The sequence below is a fragment of the Fulmarus glacialis genome, unplaced genomic scaffold (assembly GCF_000690835.1).
Source record: "Fulmarus glacialis isolate BGI_N327 unplaced genomic scaffold, ASM69083v1 scaffold44219, whole genome shotgun sequence".
Taxonomy (NCBI): domain Eukaryota; kingdom Metazoa; phylum Chordata; class Aves; order Procellariiformes; family Procellariidae; genus Fulmarus; species Fulmarus glacialis.
Genome location: NW_009236153.1, coordinates 1 through 22,029, shown reverse-complemented (window position 1 = coordinate 22,029; position 22,029 = coordinate 1). Strand labels below are relative to the sequence as shown.

The 22,029-nt window shown below is 38.2% G+C and overlaps 1 protein-coding gene across 1 annotated transcript; it reads right to left on the bottom strand.

The window, feature by feature from the left end:
- Positions 1 to 736: 736 nt before the first annotated feature.
- TECR (trans-2,3-enoyl-CoA reductase) lies at positions 737 to 16,095 on the bottom strand. Its single transcript, XM_009586266.1, has 13 exons — positions 16,078 to 16,095; positions 13,974 to 14,024; positions 13,418 to 13,469; positions 13,037 to 13,081; positions 11,584 to 11,687; positions 9,457 to 9,572; positions 9,233 to 9,338; positions 4,679 to 4,751; positions 4,547 to 4,590; positions 3,121 to 3,178; positions 2,301 to 2,389; positions 1,195 to 1,240; positions 737 to 1,095 (listed from the first exon to the last, which is right to left on the bottom strand). The coding sequence occupies exons 1-13, from the start codon at positions 16,093 to 16,095 to the stop codon at positions 968 to 970; spliced, it is 930 nt and encodes a 309-aa protein (XP_009584561.1). The 3' UTR covers positions 737 to 967.
- Positions 16,096 to 22,029: the final 5,934 nt, after the last annotated feature.

Below are 22,029 nucleotides of genomic sequence, written 5' to 3'. Positions count from 1 at the left end.
AACATCTTGTGAAAAAGAAAACACAGGAAGTCCAAAATGTAGCTGATTTTTCTCCCTGGCTCTGAAAATAGGAAGGGAGCTAGCATTCTGAGGACTAGCAGTCACTTCATGTATTTACAAAGTGTATTAAAAATGATTCAGAGAATGCTGACATAAAATGCTAGGTAAAAGGTCCTTTAGTATCATAAGGACTTGTTATATGAAAACAGGCCAAATATCACAGATACAGCATAGATCGGATCTTCTGAACCTTATTTACTAGTATGCAATTTACTAAAGAAGATGACTAAAAACAAACAAACCAACCAACCCAACAATGCAGGGTGTTATATCCACTAATACTACAAATACTTCTTACTTCAGATTCTTTTGGCAAATTAGGCATTAGACCCAAATCAAATATTTGAGATATTGCCTATTTCTTTATTCCAGGAACCATTCATATTCTTTGGTAATATTATTTGTTACAAAGCACCTGCCTCCAGGCAGCACATTCTCTTCTTCAAGTCAAAGAAGGCAGATCATGCAGCTGTTTTCAGGACAGCTTGCTGTGCTGGCTGAGCTGAGCGCTCTAGTAGTTAGCTGGTACGTCCTCATTCCAATCTACTTATGTATCGCAGAATGCCACTGCTAAATTTGGAGCTGCTTTTCAGCACAGACTTCTCAGTATCTCTGATCCATCAATCTAAATAGACTAGTACAGGAAAATCTAAGTCAATCAGGTTACAGTGAACTGTAGGGGCTTTTGACTACCAGCTGTGCAATGAAGCCTTATTTTTTAAAGGTGCTTCTGAGTTGAGAATTCTTAAATGTAAGGAAGTGTAGCTTTCAAGTGCATACAATTTCTCTCAGCAGTGGAGATTCAACATGCACCAAAATCCTTTAAATTAATTCACTTATTTGGCAGGAGGTTTATGAGCTTTTTCTTCCTGAAGTTCCGTGCAATATTCAAATTAAACCTTTTTTCTTACAACAAAAAAGGAATAATTGGCATTCGAAGACTTGGATAATCCTTGAATTCTCGTAGGTAGGTGCAGTGTTTATCCTTTGCCCAGATTGTCATCTGAATGAAGCAAAGCAAGGTGAACAGCCCCACTGGAAGGAAGGGAGAAAAAGACACGTTTCATTATCAGATTAAAAACACACTCCTGTTGCTGACATCACTTCAGGGTGAAGTACCAAAACATTACTCACCTGGAACACACTGAGTCATGATAGTGAAACTGATCCAGGTCCCCACCTGTTTTGGCCAAGGAAATTTAAAATATTTCTGGTGACAGCATTTGCATTTAAGTCTCTATTGATCAAAAACAACCTTGTCCTAGTATAGGTAAATAAAAAAGCCAAAGTCAGCCAGATCAATTTCTAGTGTTAATAACCTTTAGCCAAAAAACTGAACAGTGCCTTATCACAAAACCTTCGTGTTTGCTTCCATAGCTATTATCATGACAAAATTTTAAGCATTACAACATAGTGTCCTTTCCATTGCTCTGGCTAATTTGTATTTGTCACACCTCCATCGATGCTAGGAATGGTGACTTTCTATAGTCTGAGGCCAAATGCTGTTCTCATTAACATCTGTTAATCTCCACTGAAGTTTAAAACCTGATGCTGTCCTTCTGTGCAGGAGTGAATTTTACGCTGAGTTGCACTGGTTTTAACTGCTTTTGAACTGAGTCGGGAGTTTGGTTCCTGATTAAGGAATATGAAGCGATAAACTGATTCAAGCTTCTAAAGCAGTCACCACCAACACAAGTGACTGTATAACTTAAGAAAATGGGGAAGACGACCTGGGCCTATTTCCTATTTTCTCTACCACAGTATCTTCTATTCATCTATTTCACCATTTTCTCTACCACGGTATCTTCTATTCGTCTGCCCGCTATCTTCCTGCATACTGTGATATTCCCGGGCTCTCTTAATTATAATAATATTATAAATCCACCAGATGCCCCCATCCCCTCATTGCAACACACATTCAGCGGCATTCTCCCTGTTCCTGTCTGCAAAATTTGCACTGCTTTAAAGTGTATCTTTGTCTTGTCTAGCAGTCACACTGAAGCATAGGCCCAGGGTCTGGGCTGTCTGTTTAAGGTTAGCCCCGTAAGTACTGCCTCAAGGGATGAGAGGAAGAACAGACAAGTTCCTGTCTGCAATCTGATTTCATGGGGTTTAGGGGAGGAGGGGAAATGTATTGAGCTGAACTGTTTCACAGGTTTCTTCCATGTTTAAAATTCTAAAAGAAATTAAAATATATTCAGCAAAACTAAAATCTTAACATCTTGTTTGAAAATACATACCTCATATGTATAGTTAGGGCAAGATACAAAGAAAAACAGCCATGTGAAAGGATTCTTTGTTGGATATGGGATCTTACGGATTTTGGATCCTATAGATTAGAAAACAAATCACAAAATATTCACATTCCTAAATATATTGTTTTCTATAAAGACAACCCAAATCTGCCTACTCCTGTGTCTCATCACTGTCAGAGGGACAAGCAGGATGTGCGAAAACAGGATGTCCTCTGGACCCACAAGAAGGAATAGGATAACTGTGAGGAAATATTCTGGGCATTAGAAAGTCATCTACATATGCCTTTGATCACAGTCACTCCTGGAAGAAGAGGTACCGCAAGTTTTAGATTTAGAAGTTAAAGATTTTGTGAGATTGTCACAGAACGGGATTTTAGCAGTCATAGTTGATAGTTGTAAACTGTTTGGCTCATGCCCAAAGAACCCTGGCCTGCACAGAGATCTTGTGCCCCCTGTAGAAGCCAGTGAAATTACTTTCCCTTGCTCACCAAAGCATAGCTTATACGAGCACTGTTTCCTTTTGCACTACCAGTGTAACTAATAGAACTGCTCCCCCCAACACAACCTGGCCTTAACCAATAAAACTTAGAGTAAGATAAGTGCTGTTTAACACTCTAGTGTTGAATTCCTTGCACTGTTTGATCTCCCCTAGAATCCAGTCTTTATAGTGCTGAGCAACCTGCGCTCCCACAGCAGTCAGCTGGCAGGTATCAACGCCCTCCAGGATCAGGTCTTTCATGAGGTAGAGTAACTGTAGAGTACTGAATGGCTGTGCAAAAGTGAAAAATGATAATACAATTTTTACCATTTCTCCGGAGGTCACTGAGTGCAACATGAATGGAAAAATTTCCAGCTTCACACAGCTGCAAGAAAAAGCATGACAGAATTAAAAATGTGCTTTTCTTCTATTTACTCTTCCTCCTTTTGTTATTTCCTGGGGGTACTTTAAAAAAAAAAAAGGGGGAAAAGAATCTACTATAAACATAAATATCCTTAATTAAGATTGCTGTCTGACAGAAGGATGGAATGTCTTTATTCAAACATGAGTCCATATTATACTGTGTTACATATTTATGATATTTGCCACCAAATGTGGACTCAGTGTCCACAAGATCAAATTTACTGCTTATATAATCCCCATGAGATCTAAAGGCAGTAAACCCAAGGGGATAAAAGTAAATCCAGGAGATACTTCCTTTATCTTTTGGTTATTCTTCTGTCTTTAAAAACACCCAAAAATTGATTTGGATAGTTTTGGTTTCTAAAAAGTTATTAAAATCCCAAGGAAGATACGGGTTGGACTCTAAGTAAGTTTTCATCTCTAGAGTATAATTGATATGAATCATGAAATATAATTGACCCAGCTTCCTCCACTGGTTTTAAATAATGCTTCCCCCATCAATTATGCAGAGAGTGTATTGAACTGATTATGGACAGTCTCCAGTATCTGCAAAGCATAACTATTAAAGCAAATGACTGGTGGTCAGAGCTCTTGAATTTTATTCCCATAACTGTGCTTTCAGTTATGTAGTATCTCTATAAAATGGGAATAGATTATGAACTCGCAGAATTTTCATACTGGGAAGCTGCTTTGAGATCCTGATGCAGTCGCTGATGATTAGTTTCTCAAGGCAAGCAAACAGCCAATGTTTTGAAAAAGTTACACATACATAGGAAAAATGGGTACATCTTTGTTGGCTATACTAATGTTGCTTCTGCATGTATGAAATGTTCCTAGGAACTGTGAGAATGAACAAGCAGTGACTTAAGATTTTTGCTTCATAAAGAAAGCTGTAAAAAATTTCTGAAGCCAAGCAAAATGAACCTCTATCCCTGGAAATTATCAGCAACATACTTTCTTAGTTGGCTAGTTCTCTGAGTTTTATGATCTGTCGTGATTTTTAACACTCAATAAACAGTTCACAAAACAAAATCACTGGCTTTTAAACACAGTGTCACAAACTGGTAGTTCCAGGATTCTTTTAAAGATTATGAGAGATCATCCCAGCAGATAAATATCCCAGTTTTGGAATGCATACTGAATCAAAATCTTTCCTTGTGTACAAGATCACATTAAAATCTGACAGATTTATCTGTTCCGCATGCAAGTGGTCAGCTTTAGTAGTATGTCCCAAGTGTTCATCTGCGTATCCTACTCACTCCTCCACTAACACAACATAAGAAATAAAGCAACATGTTTTAACATTTTATAAAAAAAGCAACAAACCTACCAGAAACATGATCACAGCAAAGTTTATCTGTTTTTTCCCATAAGCTATAAAAAAAAAAGTTTACACGTGATTAGTACTAATATACAAACACATAAGTACTTAAATCATATTGAGGGTTGTTTTGCTACTTACAAGGAGGAGTGTAAAGAGGATGATTGATGTAATAAGCAAGCCAAGCTGCAAATCCCCAGTAATAAAAGCAGTTCTGAAAAACAGGGAATTTTTCTTTGTTTTAGTACAATCCTTTAGGCCAGTATTCACTGCAAGGACCGCTGATAACAATTAATTGGGCTGATCCTTCAAATTGCTGATAATACAACAAAAAATGACAATACTAAGTGTGGTAATGTGGGAGCAGACAACAGGAAATAACAGAAAGGAAGCAGTGCTCATAGAGTGAGATTTTCTCTCGAATATGTTGGAACTTTTAAGTTTATAAACAGTTTTAGAAGGTATGATCATACTACTGAAAACGAATTTATCTTGTCTGGCAAGCCATTTGGCCAAGGATGAAGTGTCATGCAGACTGTATGTTAAAGAGAGACTTGTTTTGCTAACCCCTGGGACTTTGTAAAACCAGATTTAGGCACTGTGCTCTCTTCCCTGCTTATTACTTTGTATTCTCCAATCTCTTGCCCTTCCTCTTCTCTTTCACCCCATCAGTTTTCTTTTTTCTTTCGTACCTAAAGTCATCATGCCTGATGTTTTCCTCTGCCCTTTCACTGCGATATCTTTAGTTTGTCCTTTCTGCTGCTGTCCTTGGCTTTCTGTGATCCAGCTTCCATTCTCTAAACTCTGATAACACAGCTGTCACTAATGGCTGCACTGACTCATTCCTGACCAATATCAGAGCTTGTTCACAGGCTTCATCCATGAAAAAAACCTACTTACAATGACAATCTCTACCTCTTGTTGGGTTTTCCTGGCCCTGCCACTTGTGGTTTTTCCTCTGACACTCATTGCTGCTTCTGTATCGTGGTGACAGGTTATCTTCTCCCTCCTTTTATATCTGCAGGTAGAAGAGAGGCCCTTTCTTGGCCCATTCCTCTTCTTCCTCTATGCTCTCACCTCTAGGTGCCATTGTCTTGCAGACAGACTTTAACCCTTGCCTCTCATCAGTTGATATTTCTTCCTTTATCAAACCTAGTGTCTCAGTTTTTTATGTTTTAGGGCATGTTTGGTTGTCACCTGGACTTCAGCAAGACTAAAACTGAGCTCTTTCTCTTCCTTTCACCACTTCTGCTGTTCTTTTCCTTCCCCTTATCTTTCCTTTCCTCCTATTTTCACTCTTGAGTAAAACACTGATCCTCGTACTCTTTCTGGTGATGCTTTTTTCTTAGCCTTCCACTAGGTTCACGTACCTTAGACATTTCTAGGTCTTTCTGTTTTCTCCTTCACAGCTTTCCTTTCCTTCTCATGCAGCCAAAATTCTTATCCAAGGCTGCATTCTTTCCAGTCCTGACTGGTTTAACTTTTTTTTTTGGCTTTGAATTTTGCAGGCTTTTTCCCCCTATATATACCAGAACTGCATTTCTAGCAGTAATACCCCAAAAATTACTACCTCAGTATCTGTAACCCACACTAGCTGACTGCAGTGTCTGATGTGGCGTTTTTCTGAAAATGCTGGTGAGGTGTAAGCCCCCCCATCTGTTTCAAGCAGTTGTATCAAACATTCTGTTGCATTTCCACTTCCTTTTCAGGGTTAATGGAACCATTGAAGTGCTCAGAGACCTCAGACAAAATAGACACCCTATTGGGTATACTGTAATACAAGCACATAGTACGTCCTTGCTCTGAGATTATATATTAATAGATAACTGCTGAGAAAGAGCAAATTATTAACCAATAATTACAGATCAGGTGGGACAAAATGACAGAGAGATTAAGTAACTTCCCTGTGACAACTTTCCTTTTCCCCAGGAAAAGCAGCAGAGCCAGAAGAATGACTGCAGTGAGGAACAATCTAGTTAGAGTCCTATCCATAAACTACTGCTTCCTCCCTAATACTAGCTTCTTCCATCATCATCTACAATTTACTAAATGCTGTACAAACTTAGGCGGAAACATTTTCTTGTAATCTTGGAATGGCATCTTATGAAAAACCTTTCCCTAACTTTGGGGCTTGGCACAGGATGGATATATGGCAATGGATTTCAGTAAAGTAAAGTTAAATAAATAAATTATCATGGCTCAGCTCCCAACAATACATGCTGTAATTAAACTGAACAAGTACTATTCACTCAAAGAACATGATTTACTGCAAGAGTATTCCTCAGTTATAAGAAAAGGAGGTTTAGGATGAGTGGAGTCTGTCACTGCTAATGTCCTTAGTGGTAACACTACAAATGTCCAGCTGCCACTAGAAGCCTTATTGCTCATACAAAAGCCTCCAGTGAGGTTCAGATAGGAACAGCAGAGTACATGCAGACTTCATAAACTCACTTGAAAGAAAGAAATTGTTTCTAAGAATCTTTCATATTCCAGGTAAATAATAAAGCTTTACAACAATCTCTTATAAAAAGATTTTGTGGATCAAATTCAGATATTGCAGGGATCCCATAAATAAATTATTCCTAAGTTTATAAAGTTATGGTTAGGATTTTTGTCTTCTCTACTCCAATTGATAATTCCTATGATGATCAAAACTACTTGTTAATGCCCTGCCTATGTTTATTCATGACCAGCATGTACGCTTCTGTTTGTCTCATTACATTGTCTTCTGGTTTAAATGGTACTTCTTTAGGTCTAGTGTTTTCTTTCCTCCAGATGTTTTTATAGAAAGCGAAAATATCCCTTCTTTTTACCCATGAAAATATTCAGTAAGACCAATCATAAGACTAATCTTTGAGGAATTCCACTGGCACCTCCCTGTTATTAAAGGTCTGACAGATCCTTTTCTGGCACAACCACGATCACCTTTCCTTTAGTTAGTTCCTTTATCACCACACCATTTTTGTATTAATCCCTATCTTACTCACATTGAGCCAGTTGTTTACTAAGTCCAGATAAATCAGGTATTCTACTTTTCCATTGCCTAGAAAAATCACGTGTCTTAGAAAGAATTATACTATGTTAGTATATAGCATGAACTGCTTTTGGTGAACCCCTGCAGCGTTTTAAGGCATCATTTATTCCTATTGCCACTTGGTAAACAAAGGATGAAAATCACAAATCTCATCACTTCCTGTCTCAGATCTCTGCTCATTGAGACTGAAGTGTCTCTTGTTAAAGGTAGCTTTCCATTGCACTTAGGAAATAAGCTATCTATATCAAACACCTCAAGTAAGAAGCTTTGTCTACCATCTGTATGTGAGAGAAAAAAGGGAAGAGGATGTGATATTTTTCTCACTGGTACAATTTAGGAGTAACACCACCAAAGTCAATGAAATTATACAAGCAAATCAAACCCAAGCACGGCTAAGCAAGTAGAAGAACAACGGTGAGCAACTTTACAGATGAATGCAAGTACCACCAACCTGAGAAGGTGGAAAAGTAGAAGTGATCAGAATGACTGGTACAAATGTCAATTTTAGCAACAACAGTTTGTATGGTCTGAAAGGAACGAGTAGTTGTCAGAGATGGTAGTGAGAAAATGAAGATTTATCACACTGTACAGATTCTTTTTCAAGGTAAAGTTGCTCATTTATCTGCTGTGTAGCACACATTAGCTACTATTGCATCATGAACAAGTCCTTAAGAGATCTGCTAGCCTTTTAACAACCCCTGCACTCTTCCTCTGCAGAAAACACAGTAAAGTGCTAGAGAGGATTCTTTCTGAAGGCCACTGCTCAACTACAGACCCTCCTTCCATTTAGAAAGCATGAAGCTATCACCAGAACTACCAGAGCCGCTGCGCAGGTGTAAGGAGTTGGCCACAAGGTAGAGCTTCAGCTGCTGGGAGTATCACTGCCATAATGCAAATTCCAAGGGACTGTCTAAATACCAAATGTTAAATACCCAAATGCTGATACTATACTATACGCTTTTCCAGTTGTAGATGGAATAATCTCCTGTCTTCCTGAGCGTATTTTTGAATACCAGTGTGTACTCTGTTGCAAACATTTGTAACATAACTACAGCCCATGCATAACCATGCAGTCCAGTGTACTACTTTGCTGACATTTAGGAAACAGGGGGTCCGCATCTCAACCCCTGCCCTGTGCCACAGCAGCACTGGTAACATTAGGGAGTGCTCCTGCGGGAGAAGAAAATGCAGACCAACCAAGCTGCTTTGCACTGGATCAAAGGTAAATTAACAGTTGCTTAACAGCAAAGAGAGTGTTAGGGGCAAAGAAGATGTAAAATGACTGCTACAAAAAGTAGATTTTTTTTTAAAAAAAGCAACCCTCCCAATACTGTGCCTGCCTGTGCTATCTTAAAAGTTAACATTGTTACTAAAACCTTCACACCCAAGGAGCTAGCTGAGTGAGAAGGAAGGGTATGCTGAAGGTTTAAAATTCTAAAAAAGCAATGAGAATACTATAACATGAATAACAGTATGGCAACATGTGTGTTGTGCAATAGCAACATTAAGAAGTTTTTTGAAAGAACTACAAATTTATGGGTGAGATTTGCTGTGCATTACTACAAAAGCCACACCAAAAAATCTGTGCTGCAGAGGCAGGGCATAGGTTGGCTAGGTTGGATTTGTAAGGGGGGCTATGGATACATTCTGACACAATTTACCTTCACAATATTCCTCAGTGGCATAGTCCCATGGGAGAACCGATGAACAAATACTGTTTCAATCAACCTTTTGATGTAGTGGAAAGAATGGCAGATACATGCCAAGCTAGAAATAGCAAGACAAAAGCATTTAAGAGTGCTTAAAAAAACAAGTGTGGCAAGACATTTGGAATAAGACTACAATGCTAACACGAAATACTGCTCAAGCCTGCAAACGGACTTACTTAACTACTGGATGTGGGCTTGATGTAAACCTCTCATCCAGTCCATAGACAAAAGGCATGCGGAAATAAAACAGAAAATAGATGAACAATGGACCTGTGTATTCTATCAAAAATACCTGCAAAAAGAGAGAAAATAATTAGACAGCTGAATTAAATAATGGTTTTGCTTTGGTTTCTTTGTGAAAATTAATGCAGTGGGGTAAACACCTCCACTGACCCAGGATGGCATTTAGTGAGGTAGGGAGGGAGTAACAGGTTTGGGCTTGGGCTATGAAAGGGGTAGACATGCACACAAATGTTTTGCAATGCATTTGCCACAGTTGCATATAAACAGCCATTGCCAGTGCAGCTGACACAGTATGTGTATGAAAAGATAATCATGGCAGCCCAGAGATCGTGATAAACATGCATGCATGTTATATTTACGCAGCTCTCACCCTCCTCTTGCCCTCAAAAACTGTTGCTTTATTTTGGGTTAAAATGAAATTTGGTGAAGAATTTATCTTGAAAAAGAGGAGCTTTTTTCCTAATAAATGAATTTTGTTTAAACTGGAAACACAGCTTGTACGTGTTCACAGGTGACCCCATCTGTACGAACAGTTAGCACAGCAGATGTCCTGGGAAACAATCAATTCATTCTATGTTCAAACAATCTTTAATTTGAACACAAAGAAAACAAAAAAGAGAGAAAACCAAAGAACCTATTATCTAACTTGATTTCATTTCAGATAGGTGTGTATTTCTTAGGAACATCACTTTAAATTGAAGTTAACTTTGGACCAAACATTAACAGTTGAATTTTCCACACTTCTGTAAGTGAGGAAGGTAGGCTCATACCTCATTTATGGCAAAAGAAGGGAAATTGATTGTACTTCTGTCAAAAAAACAAACAAACAAACAAACAAAAACCCCACACAACACTGTTTTCTAATGTATTTAGAGTTATTTTGACACTCAGAAAAGTTGTGTTATCAACTTCTGTAGCAATCAGCATTTTTTCTGGCGACGATTGTAGATGAGAAGTTTGTCTTTTTTATTTGATAAGACTGAAGTATTTCTTGGCTTATATTTGAATGAAGTAGCTTGAAGGGCAGGGAGAGCAGAATGTGAAAGAAAGATTATGGAATGGCAGAAACCTGGTGTTACTCTGCACTGTGATATTTTGATATATATCAATGCATGTGTGTCTTGGAGTCTACATTGCCATTAGAAGTTTTGCCTGTCTCGCTGGTTTTTGGATTCTGTAATAGCTGCCTGATTTATCAGCATCGCATCCGAAGTAAAGATGTGAAGATTCAGTCTTGCAGGACATTTGACTTTTTTTATTTTACCTCCTATGAATGTTTTTGCTATTTGTCATTACACAAGATTTTATTAATGTCTCACAGTTAAGAAATGGTAAATGTGCCTTTAAATTATGGGGTACTTTTCCCTTCGTGCTGTGCTGTTCCATTAGAACTAGTATAATTTGTGCATCATGGACCTTCTGAAGAACTGGAAGGGTCATTGGTCACCTCACTGCATAAACAGCAGTGCTGTGTTGCCTGCCGAATGACTTGTGACAGAATTTGCACTTGAGCTAAGACAGTAAATATGCGAGGTCTTTGTGGATGGTTACTAATATTCCAGAAATTATCAGCTGTCATTAGCCTGCCACTAACATCCTGGGATGCAGCCACATGCAGGCAGCTAGTCACTTCACTTACTGACATGTGAAGTTGTTCACATGCCTCTTTGCAGGACAAACTCATAGGAGTATAATCCTGATCTTTGCCAGGAGAGCTACGCAGGCCCTGTGAACCAGATCCTCAAAGGCATTTAGACACCTAGTTCCTAGTGATTTAGCAGTAGACATCTAAAGCAATTTGAGAACCTGCACCTTAGTTCAGTAGAGCCAACCTACCCTGCAGCAAGTTTTCCACTGCTGCTTTTCCAGGGAACTAGGCATTCAGAATACTCTGTTACTGCTTTCCCTGATTAAATGAACTGAAGCAATGAGGATTCATTGCCTGCATCTACTATCAGAGCAGACATCATGCAGAAATATTGGAGAGAGAAAAAAGTGATGTGAGGATTAATTATGGAAAAATAGCCATTAAAATGGCTCAGACTTGAAGCATAGCTCACCGTAGTCCATCCTATCTGTGGCCCTAAATCTTTAAAGTATAAGGTAGCAGTTGTGCCAACAGGGAGGTGCTGCAGGATTTCCTCATCCCTCAGGGACTTTCCTTCTGAGAAGGAAAGAAGTAATTACATCTCAGTGAAATCAAGTCAACTTTGGTAGCATACTAGGTTTATATTGTGCTTTAACCAATCTTTGGTGATTCTTTGACATGACGTGGGTTTATTGGAATCTCAATAAACAAACTAAGAATGTCTATACTTAATTCTGATTTATCCCTGTAATCACATATAAGCCTGGATCCTCTATTCACATCAAGACAGTTAGGAGAATTCTCAATCCTATGTGGCTGCCTAGTCTAGTAGACTTGCTTCACCACTGCTACAGCAGCATTTGCTGATGGGTCACTGCTCTTTAACATAGTTCACTGACCTCCTAGTCAGCTGCACCTCCATCTCTCTCCTCTCTCTTCCTCTCATTGCACATCATCAGACAAACAGAAGCTAGGATAAGCTGAGACTGGAAGGCTCTCCTACAGAGGTTTTCATTGCCTCCTTTTTTCCCAACCAACCAGCTAGGAGGTGATTCCACAGGACTTAAGCTAGTACTCAAGCTTTTAATGCCTAGATTTGGGGCAATCTCCAAAAGGCCAGCATTTTCTCATGGCAAGTCTCACAACATAAGTCCATGGAGGACTCTGACCAGGTAGATCTTTGAAGAAGGAAATAAGATACTCATACGCCTGTTTTCCATGGACAGATTCTACACAATGAACTAATCTTCACCGCGTACTATTAAGGGACTGTTTAAATAAAATGATGCTTAATGGAAGCAAAAAAAAGAAGTGCTACATTTTATATTGAATGCTAAGGTGAATTAACACAGTTTGGCAATTAGACTTTCTTTTGAGCACCCAGGCCATGTACTAAGAGGCTTCTAGTAGCAATATTTACAACTGCATTAATGAAGTCAGCCAGCTGACATCAGCTTTGTCAGCAAATCCTACATCCATGGCAATGTGTTTTGCATTAGCTTACCTCAAAAGAACTGTAATTCCTGCCTGAGAGCAGAGGATTATGTGAATTGGTAGCTCTAACTAATAGCCCTTTTTAGTACTCCCAGCTGAGCACCACTGTGGAGATCATTTCACTGCAGCTAAGGGAAATTAGTATCTAGATTCTGTGCTGCATGTCTTGAAAGCAAAAGTGCTCAGTAGTTAGAAAGTGCATTGGAACAATGTGCAGACTCCTGAGTTAATTACCAAGCACCAGGCACATGAGTGGAACTCTGTTCAATACTTTCAAGGAATTAAATTTGTTCTGGATTCTCTTCAGCCTTCATAGTGCTAATTAACATAGCTGGAAACTCATTCTCAAGAGCTGATACCCATGCAAAGTACACCTTTTATGCCAGGCCCCTGCTCAGAGCTTTGTTACTCTAGTCCTCACAAGTACTTACTTGGATCAAGTTTTATCGACTGCCTTGCTGGATACCACCGAGGATCTGTAAGACCATACAGAATCGTGTGATATACAATGTTTGTTTTAGATCATCCACTATTATAATGAATGCAACACAACAAGATAAGATTTAGTTAAAGATTTTTAGGAATATTTATTCACCATGAATATCTGTGAGAAATTACGCAGCAGGAAAAATACAAAGGTGTATCAGGATAGTATAAAAAAATGATACTGAAATCTCAATGTGATCGCATTCACATGCAGGTTACTTAGCATTATGTGTGTGTACATCACATGTTTCAAATTATGTAATTTTCTCCTATTTATATAGTGGATATTCTGATGTGATGTGAACTGCTGCAAAAGTTATACTCACATAATTTATGGAACATCAATCTGATCTCCCTAATTGTGGCGTTTGGTTCCACCTAGGCAACAAAAAATATTATATATGTAAGATGCATATTGTGAAAGACAACTACTAGTTGTAAGACTATACAAGTAGAAATGTGAATCAAACAATGTAACAGCATAACTTTCTTACAGTGGCTAGGATTGGTATGGATGATTCAAAGCACTTCTTACAGGAAAAAGGGATGGCAATTTGTGGCATCCGTTTCAGAGGCAGCTTCTCTAGCAGTCATCAAGAGTTACTACAACCGCAGTGACAGTTTGATGGCTTATGAGTGAGTAAGGCACAACTGGCACCATCTTAGTGAAGCAGCTGAAGTTGTGCTCTTTGCCCAAAAGCTCCTTCTGGAAAAGGGTTGAAGTACTCTGTAGTCAGTATGAAGTGGGCAGAATTGTTGCCTCTTCAATGGCCAAAGAAAGACTATCAGGAGATGAAAGACCCTTCACAAATACTAGGTTTACTTAAGAAAAGTTAGTAATTTTCAAAGTTACCTAGCATTTTAAACAGATTTTTGTTTTACCTTATCTAGGAAGCATAGCTGTTTCTTTGTCTTCCAATCAAGGATTTCCACCTGATAGGACACAAAATGATAATTACCAATTATTGGCTAAATAATCTCTAAACTCTTAGTTGATTCCCAAATTCACAATCATTGTTTAGAGTGAGATGCCATTTTTCTCTGATCTGTGGACTGTGTTAAAAACACTTCTGATGTGCTCAAGAGACAGCTTTAATCATAGCCAAGTTCTTAAAGCACTCAACTTGCAAAAAAAAAAAAAAAAAAAAAAAAAAACTTGCCAAATAAATTGTCTTCCTGGATGTATTCAGAAGCAGAAGTAGCTAACTTATTGATCAAAACACATTGATGTGGGGTATTTTCTTATACTAGAGCAAAAGGAACAAATAAGGGATAGAGAAGTTTCACAGGAATCACTAAGAAAAAGTATTTTTATGATTTGTAAAACTAGAAAGACAGTTTGAGAAAAAAAAATTAAACATGCATATATCTGTTTGTAAGCAAATAGAAATTCTGAGTACATACAGCTTGAAGATTAACATGCATTGTTCCCAGAATATTTGAATTGTAAAGAAAGTGGAAAACATTGGCAGACATAATGAACAGATGCAGCTAAAGATCTGGACTTCACAACTCCTTAAAAGGTTGTTATAGGAATATTCAGTGTTACTCTTGCCTCTGAGATCACTTGTATTAGTAACTACGTATTAGCATTTTATATTCCAAGCAGTAGTTTAGCTACAGCTCTGAAAAGGAAAGAGCAGTTTATTTCCATGATCAAAAGACACTTTGGCAAAAGGTTATGATTTTAATCAACAGCCAAGCAGAAAAGTCCCCAGACGTTTCAAAGCCCAGTTGCAGCAGGCTAGCAAAACCTAAAATACAGTGATGGTGTTTTAATTTCATTTGTTCTCATCAAACACTTTGTAATGGAGCTTTGTGGTATAGTTAAGAGTGAAAGTTCAAAGCTTATCTGTCACACTAAATGACTGGGACTATCATTACTTAGTACCAAAAAAGTTTGTTGTTGTTTTTTTTAAATAAACATCTAGCATTAATTACATTTGGTATTAACTGGCCAAGAGGATAGATTAACATTAGACTTTAAATATGATTCCTTACTAAAAATAGAAGTCACAGTTCAGTACCTTTCTAATAGGGTTACTTTGAAGAGATCACTTAGTTAAAGTATCTTATTTCCTTCTTTCACTTGTCCCAAATTGTTTTTTCTCTGTTGGTGCAGCAATGGAGCACTTCAGCTCCAGCCAGAAGTATCAAATCTGATCTCCACAAGGAATACTAATGCAGTGATATTTTCTGCTTGTGCATTGTAAGCTCTAAGTGGGACATCAAGGGAGGTAAGCACTTTTCTTCCTTTGTGATATGTAACGAATGTGTGACAGATTATTGGGATATTATATGTTTCCCCTTCATGTTTTATATTTGAAATAACACAAATTTCAAGTTTTAATGTCTCTGTTTGTGGGACATCTCCATGGGAAAGCAAATAAAGTGGATTCCCTTCCCAGAGGACTATTCTTGAAATACAGCATTCTGACTCTTGCAGTCCACAGAACAAGTACTGTGGGGACTGAAAACCATTTTTTGTCCCTTCTGATGCTAAGGTGCTACAAGGGTTATTGAAACCTTTGGTGTATCTCAAAGCTCTTGTGTCAATGAATACCACTGGGCTGCCCTAAAGACTGCAGCAGGGCCTACAGATTTAGCAGTCTCCTTCCCATACCATACCCACTCCCAGCATATACATATTGGATCAGAATCCCCCAGAGGCAGTTTTAGTCTATGGCCTTCAGTGGCTGTATTAGAGAAATCTTCTCCAGGCCAACTACAGAGTGGTTTGGATATCTTTCTGCCACCTACGCTCTTTTAATTGGGTTATTCTCATTATGCACAAGGCCAAACTGAAAATTGTAGAGCCTTTTCTTTTGCTCTGTGGTTTTCATGGGAGTGGCTGTACAGAAATATAGGTACTTCTGTGAACCTTTGGAATCAGTGTGGAAAACAAACAAACAAATCATCCAAGATCTTCTATAATGTTATTTGGTTCCATTCCAGCATGTCTCTTTGAAGTGCCAAACCGACATACCTGCCTGTACTGGCCCATTTCTTCAAATACCTAAAGGGAGTCTATAGAGATGATGGATCCAGACTCTTCTTGAAGGTGCATAGTGATAATGGTGAGAGGCAATGGACACCAGTTGCAATATGGGAAAATCCAATCAGGTACAAAGAAATTTCGTCACCATGAGCTTGGTCAAACATTGGAACAAGCCTAGAGAGGATGTGGAATCTCCATTCTTGGAGATATTTAAAACTGGACTGGACAAGACCCAATGCCATTTGATCTAGTTGTATCTGCTTTGAGCAGGAGTTGGACTACATGACTTCCAGAAGTCCCTTGCAACCTGAATTATTCAGCATTTCTATATTTTTTGGATACCCATTTCTGAACTGAACTTCAAACCTTTCAATTACTTTCAGTTACTTTCAAGATCTAAGCAAATATCAAACATTCTTTCCCTTTTCGGAAAGACAGACATAGGAACACAGCTTTAGATTTCACTCTAGCCCATAGAAACTTGTGTGATGAGAGAGTGAAAGCAAGGTGACTGTTTCCTCTAATGATCACGCCTCTTAGCTGTATCAGAAATAACCCTCAGTGTTTAAATGTTCCCTGCATAAGGGACAGAAAAGCCTGATCCAAGGCAAGAAATGTTATATTTTCTGAACATAATGGCCAATCACATGAACCCCCGTAGCACTGAACACAGTGTTTCCAGTCTTCAGGCGCAGCACCAAGTCAGTTAATGTATTGGTTGGCAACAGTTTTTAGATGCCCAGCAATCTGTTCTTGGAACACTTACTGATGAGTATCATACCTTTCAAACATAAATTGTTTGGCTCAGAGAACTTTAATTTCTATGTTTTCAAAGCATTTAGCACAATAGGACACTGACTGTTGGCTTGCACTAGTGCAGTGTGACTTACAGTCCACTTATTTGGTGAATTTTTAAAGGCATTTTAAATCGCAGCTTCCCTAAAAATACTTTGATTAGAACTTAATCAATAGGCAGATTTGTGCAAGATAGCTATGTTAGAACTCTTTTATAAGTGACTACAAATATACGTCTTCAATGTTTAGAAGACAAATTTGTTCTAGTGCATAAGGATTAAAGATTGATAGTGTCTTTAAAAACAGAAACTTTCTTGATTATTATTGTTTAGAACAGGTCGAGGGCAAAGAATAATCAATATACGATATAAACAGAAAAAAAGTACATTCAGCTGTTAAGCTTTTATTCATAAAATAAAAGGGGAAAATAAAAGGGGGAAAAGTTTATTCATAGAGGAAGAACAGTTGAGCAAACAGTGTTTAAAAAACAATTTTTAAGATGCAGTGTCCCTTCAATAGGATTACAAAAATAGAGTAGATCAAATTCCCACAGTTTAAAGCCATATCAAATGCTTAAGGATCAACAGATCTTCAAAAAGTATGTGATAATTATTATGGAAATACTGACACACTTGTCATGTCTGTGCATCTTGGAAGTTTTATTTGCAGCATTTTGTACTCAGCAGATTCAGTAAGCTGTAGCTGAGTGAGATTTTGCAAGCACTGACATAAGCATATATTGTATTGATTTCTTTTGAAATTACTCAGTAAAAAAAAAAAAATTCCTTATTTTACAGTCTAGGAACCAAACAGCCCAAGAAAGAGTAATGCAGAATGAATTAATTCTCCCTGAACTATTAGAGTGCTTACATAAGTCGGGTTCCTTGAATTTAACACTAAAAAAAATTCAGTGGTTGCCACAGTCCTAATTAAATATTTCTAAACATTTTATTTTTCCTATGGAATTAGTAATTTTCTCTATCTCCTTAGACTTTTCTGGTATACTGTGTTGCTCCTGAAGGAAGTAAGCATGCCTTAGTGTGATCTCACACTAGGGCATATCAAGAATAACTTTCTTGAAGTTAATAGAGTTAAGCCAAAGGGAAATTGCTGTAAGTGTACTTATACTGAAAACTCTGTTTGTGCTGCTGCTGCTACAAATGACTTTCAGTCTGAAATTTCCCTTGCTCAGGAATGTATAAACTGTTGCAGATGATGAGTCTAAAGATCCATCTAGAATTGTATCTTTCTTTCTGCTACAGCCAGCAGCAGGTGACTCAGAAAAAGTAATAAAACAGGGCAAGAATGTAGTGACTGGGGGAAAGGGAGGAGACAAACACAGACACTGTGATTTTCCTGCACCAGAAGTGCTGCCTTTGTATTTAATAGCTTTTAATGGATTTTTCCTCAATTAGTTTATCCACTTGCCTTTTAAACCTCTGTAAACTTTTTGCATACACAGTGTTCTGAGGTGGGGAGTTCCATAGCTTAGCCACATGCTGCGTGAGGAATTCCCAAAGCAGAACCAAGACAAATGTTTAATCACAAAGTGAAATTTCATCCTCTTACCTGTGGAGTGCTGTACCTTATTCTGTAAGTAGTCCAACTAAGTAAAGTCTTACCTCTCTGAAGCGATTGGCTTATATCATGAGACTAGAATCTTATTACATTATTTCACTGTGTATAAAGAGAGGAAATACAGTGACACCCATACTCAATAGGTTTTACACAATTAAATTTCACTTTTGTAGAATTTAGATGTCTAACATTTAAAGGTTCACAAGACACACACTAGGTACTTACTCCTCAGCTTCCTAAGTTCTGCTCCTATGCAAGCCAATGAGAACCACCATCTGAACTGTGCTGAAACTCAGTACATTTTTATTTCTTCCACCTGTTTCCGATTTGTCATGCCTGAAGGCATGGCAAAGCCCAAGTCACTTTGTAGACCTGGATCTGAGGATGGTAACAGGTGTAGAGCTACAAATGGTCACCCTTCAGAAAGACAAATCCATTTATATAATTGACAGGGTATAAAATAAGTCTGTTTTAGAATGGTCAGGAAGGAAAAGAAAGGTGTATTCCCTTGGAGTGGGAGGCTGGTTTATTTTTCACAAAATGGAAGAGCTGTTAGAGATTTGTGCTTTCACAGTGAATTCTGGGTCTTGAAAGCCTATGAAAGCTTTCCAGCTTCTACTAGCATGACATCTTCCAGGAGGATACACAAGATGGGAAAGGAACCTGCACCAGTTAATACTGACTCAGTGGGTATTTACTTACACTGGCTAACACAGAGCCGCACATTGCCAATTTCCCAGGCATACTGAAGAATCACATCATTCACTGAGTATCGCTGTCACTATAAAGTAGACTGGATTCCCTCCATCTGAGAACCTAAGCCAGCTTTGACTCAACACTAAGTAGACATCCAGGTTTTTCAACACCACTGCGTAGCCTCTTCCATGTGCAGAGAATATTCGTTGCCTCAGGGCTTTAGTTTATGGTGATTATTTTCTACAATGACAATATTCAGGTAGAACAGGTTTATAAATTCTTTGTGAAATCACAATCATTTCTTTGCATCAGCACTGTGATTTGCAATGTTGAACTTCAGCATCTATAGTTCCATTACTACTCTTCATGGATCATTTGGTGTATGTATGTCAAAATGTACATCCAGTGTATGGAATTGAAGAGACTGAAGAGAGAGAGATTTTTTCCTTTTTTTTCTACCCAGAGGTATCAAGGATGGGTCTGCTGTCTTTTGACTGGGCAGGAAGACTGGAAGCCCTGGGAAGTTTGGAGCCGTTATACTGACAGGTGAACTCACAAGATTTTTATTAATTTTTTAAAATATATTTCAAAGAAGTCCATTATTTTTTCTAAAATAAGACTTTTGATTTCAAACGTAGCTTTCAGATCCTGAGTAGCTCCAGGTACTTCCTGCCAAGTAATGTTTTACTATCATATTTTCCTACACAAAATTAAAAGTTTCTCTCTCAAGCTCCATAGAGAAAAAGGACAAATTGCTGTCTTTTAAGTGAAGCAGCATAACTGAGTGTAGAAAGTGTTGGTAAGTGTGTGGAGAAGTGGTGAGGGAAGAGAAAGGGAGAATGTTTTTCCTTATCTCATCTTTTTCTATGATAATAATTTTTTGTGTTACTTGTGAAAACAAAGCAAATGTCTTCAAATAGCAGGGCAATTTTCAGCAGTGTCCCTTTAAATGGCCGTTCAAATATCTTGTATGTGGCCTTGTCTTGTTCAGGCAACTCTTGGAGGATACAGAATCTTAAAATCCTCAGCGGTCCTGCTTTTGGCACTTGCTCTCAGTGCTCGATGAGGCTTTAGACAGCATAGCTCTGAGTGGGAGAAACCTTTGTAACAGGAGCTGTGACATCTCAGCAATGCTAGCTAGGCAGCAGTGAGCCCCCCCTTGCATTCAGAGTGTTTTCATCACAGTCAGAAGGGGGAGAAACTTTAAATGCCAGCAAGGGGAGGCAGTACATTATTGCTTTAAGACTGTACTGCATATGTCAGTTCAATCTATCCTCAGGGAGTGAAGACTCCAAAACATTTTTGGTTATCACTGCTCAGAAAAGGCACTTCCCATCCAAACCAGTTAAGGAAGCAAAAGTACAACTGTGGCTCTTATGACACTAATTTTCTACAGTATGAGTGTATTTGTTCAGTATCTTTCCTCTAGGAAGTCAGAGAGCTGTACTATTTTCTTTGTACGAATTGCTTTTGAAGACCTAAACCTGTCAAGTAGAAAGAAAGGGTAGAATTCATTAGCCTAACTTCAGAGCTCTCTACTACAGACATTTACATCTGAGCATGTCACATAGACATTCTGTGTATGGAATGGAGAAAAGCAGGCACTTTTAGGATAAACTGTATCATAAGCTCTGAAACATATCTAAAATAGGTCAGAAGAGTTGTTCTCTAATCAATTTGGAGAAACAAGCACTCCTACAGAATGTTAATTATCTAGATACAAGTCTCTATCATAAATCTCTAAATTTTCAGAGGTGAATCTCCTCAAATTATCAGGTATGCAGTACTTTTAGACTATAGTTGTTCTTGCTAAGCTTCTCCTATTAGTGCTATTAGAGCTATTAGTGATAAAAAAAGCTGAGGTGAAATTAGAAACATACCAATACCTGAAGTAAACAAGACCTATTCTAGCATTATTACAGAATAAGTAATGTAGAGGCAGCCATCGAGACATAGGTCTAGGAGTACAGCAACCTGACTTTGTGTATCAGTTCTAATACAGACATCTCATAAGTAGACGGAAATCACTCTGGGATTTTTTGCTGTCCATCCATTAGGTCCAGCATACTTTGGCTTAATTAGGTGGTTGCTCATAATTCTTGGTACTGAGTTTGAACACAGCAAATTCAAAATAAGGAGTTAAAGGTACTTCCAAAGCTGAATCTGCCTTTCACTGGCTTCTTAATAGTCACTTTAATACAATGTTGCCTATTTTTTAAGTGTTTCTGTCTTTAGCTGAGCTGAGAAAGACTCTCATAAAGAAAGGAAGGGGATTAACAGCCGGTGTCTTAGCACTCACAGTCATAGAATCATAGAATCATTTAGGTTGGAAAAGACCTTTAAGATCATCAAGTCCAACCGTTAACTGCCAAATCCACCACTAAGCCATGTCCCCAAGTGCCACACCTACACATCTTTTAAATACCGCCAGGGATGGTGACTCAACCACTTCCCTGGGCAGCCTGTCCAATGCTTGACAATCCTTTCAGTCAGTCTGATGTTCTTGCCCATCAATTTGTAGGTCCGTTCACCAGAGCAATTTTATTCATGGATAAGGGAGAGGACCTTCCTACATACTCAGGAACCTATGAAATTGATTGTGTACTAAGCATGATCAAATGCACAAAAACAGGAAGAAATATTCTACCAATAAACCTCTGCTAAACTTGTAACAGTCATATTCCAAAAAATTCAGATGGTGACAGTTTGATGATTGTAAAGTGCTTTGTGATTCTTATAAGGAAACACCACAGAAGAGCAATAAAGGGTAAATGGTTTAGAGATGTACAGGAAAATGTGCAGAACTATACAGTACCTCAAACAGGAAATGCTAATGTTTGTAACACCAATAGAGATTTCTGCCCCCCCCCC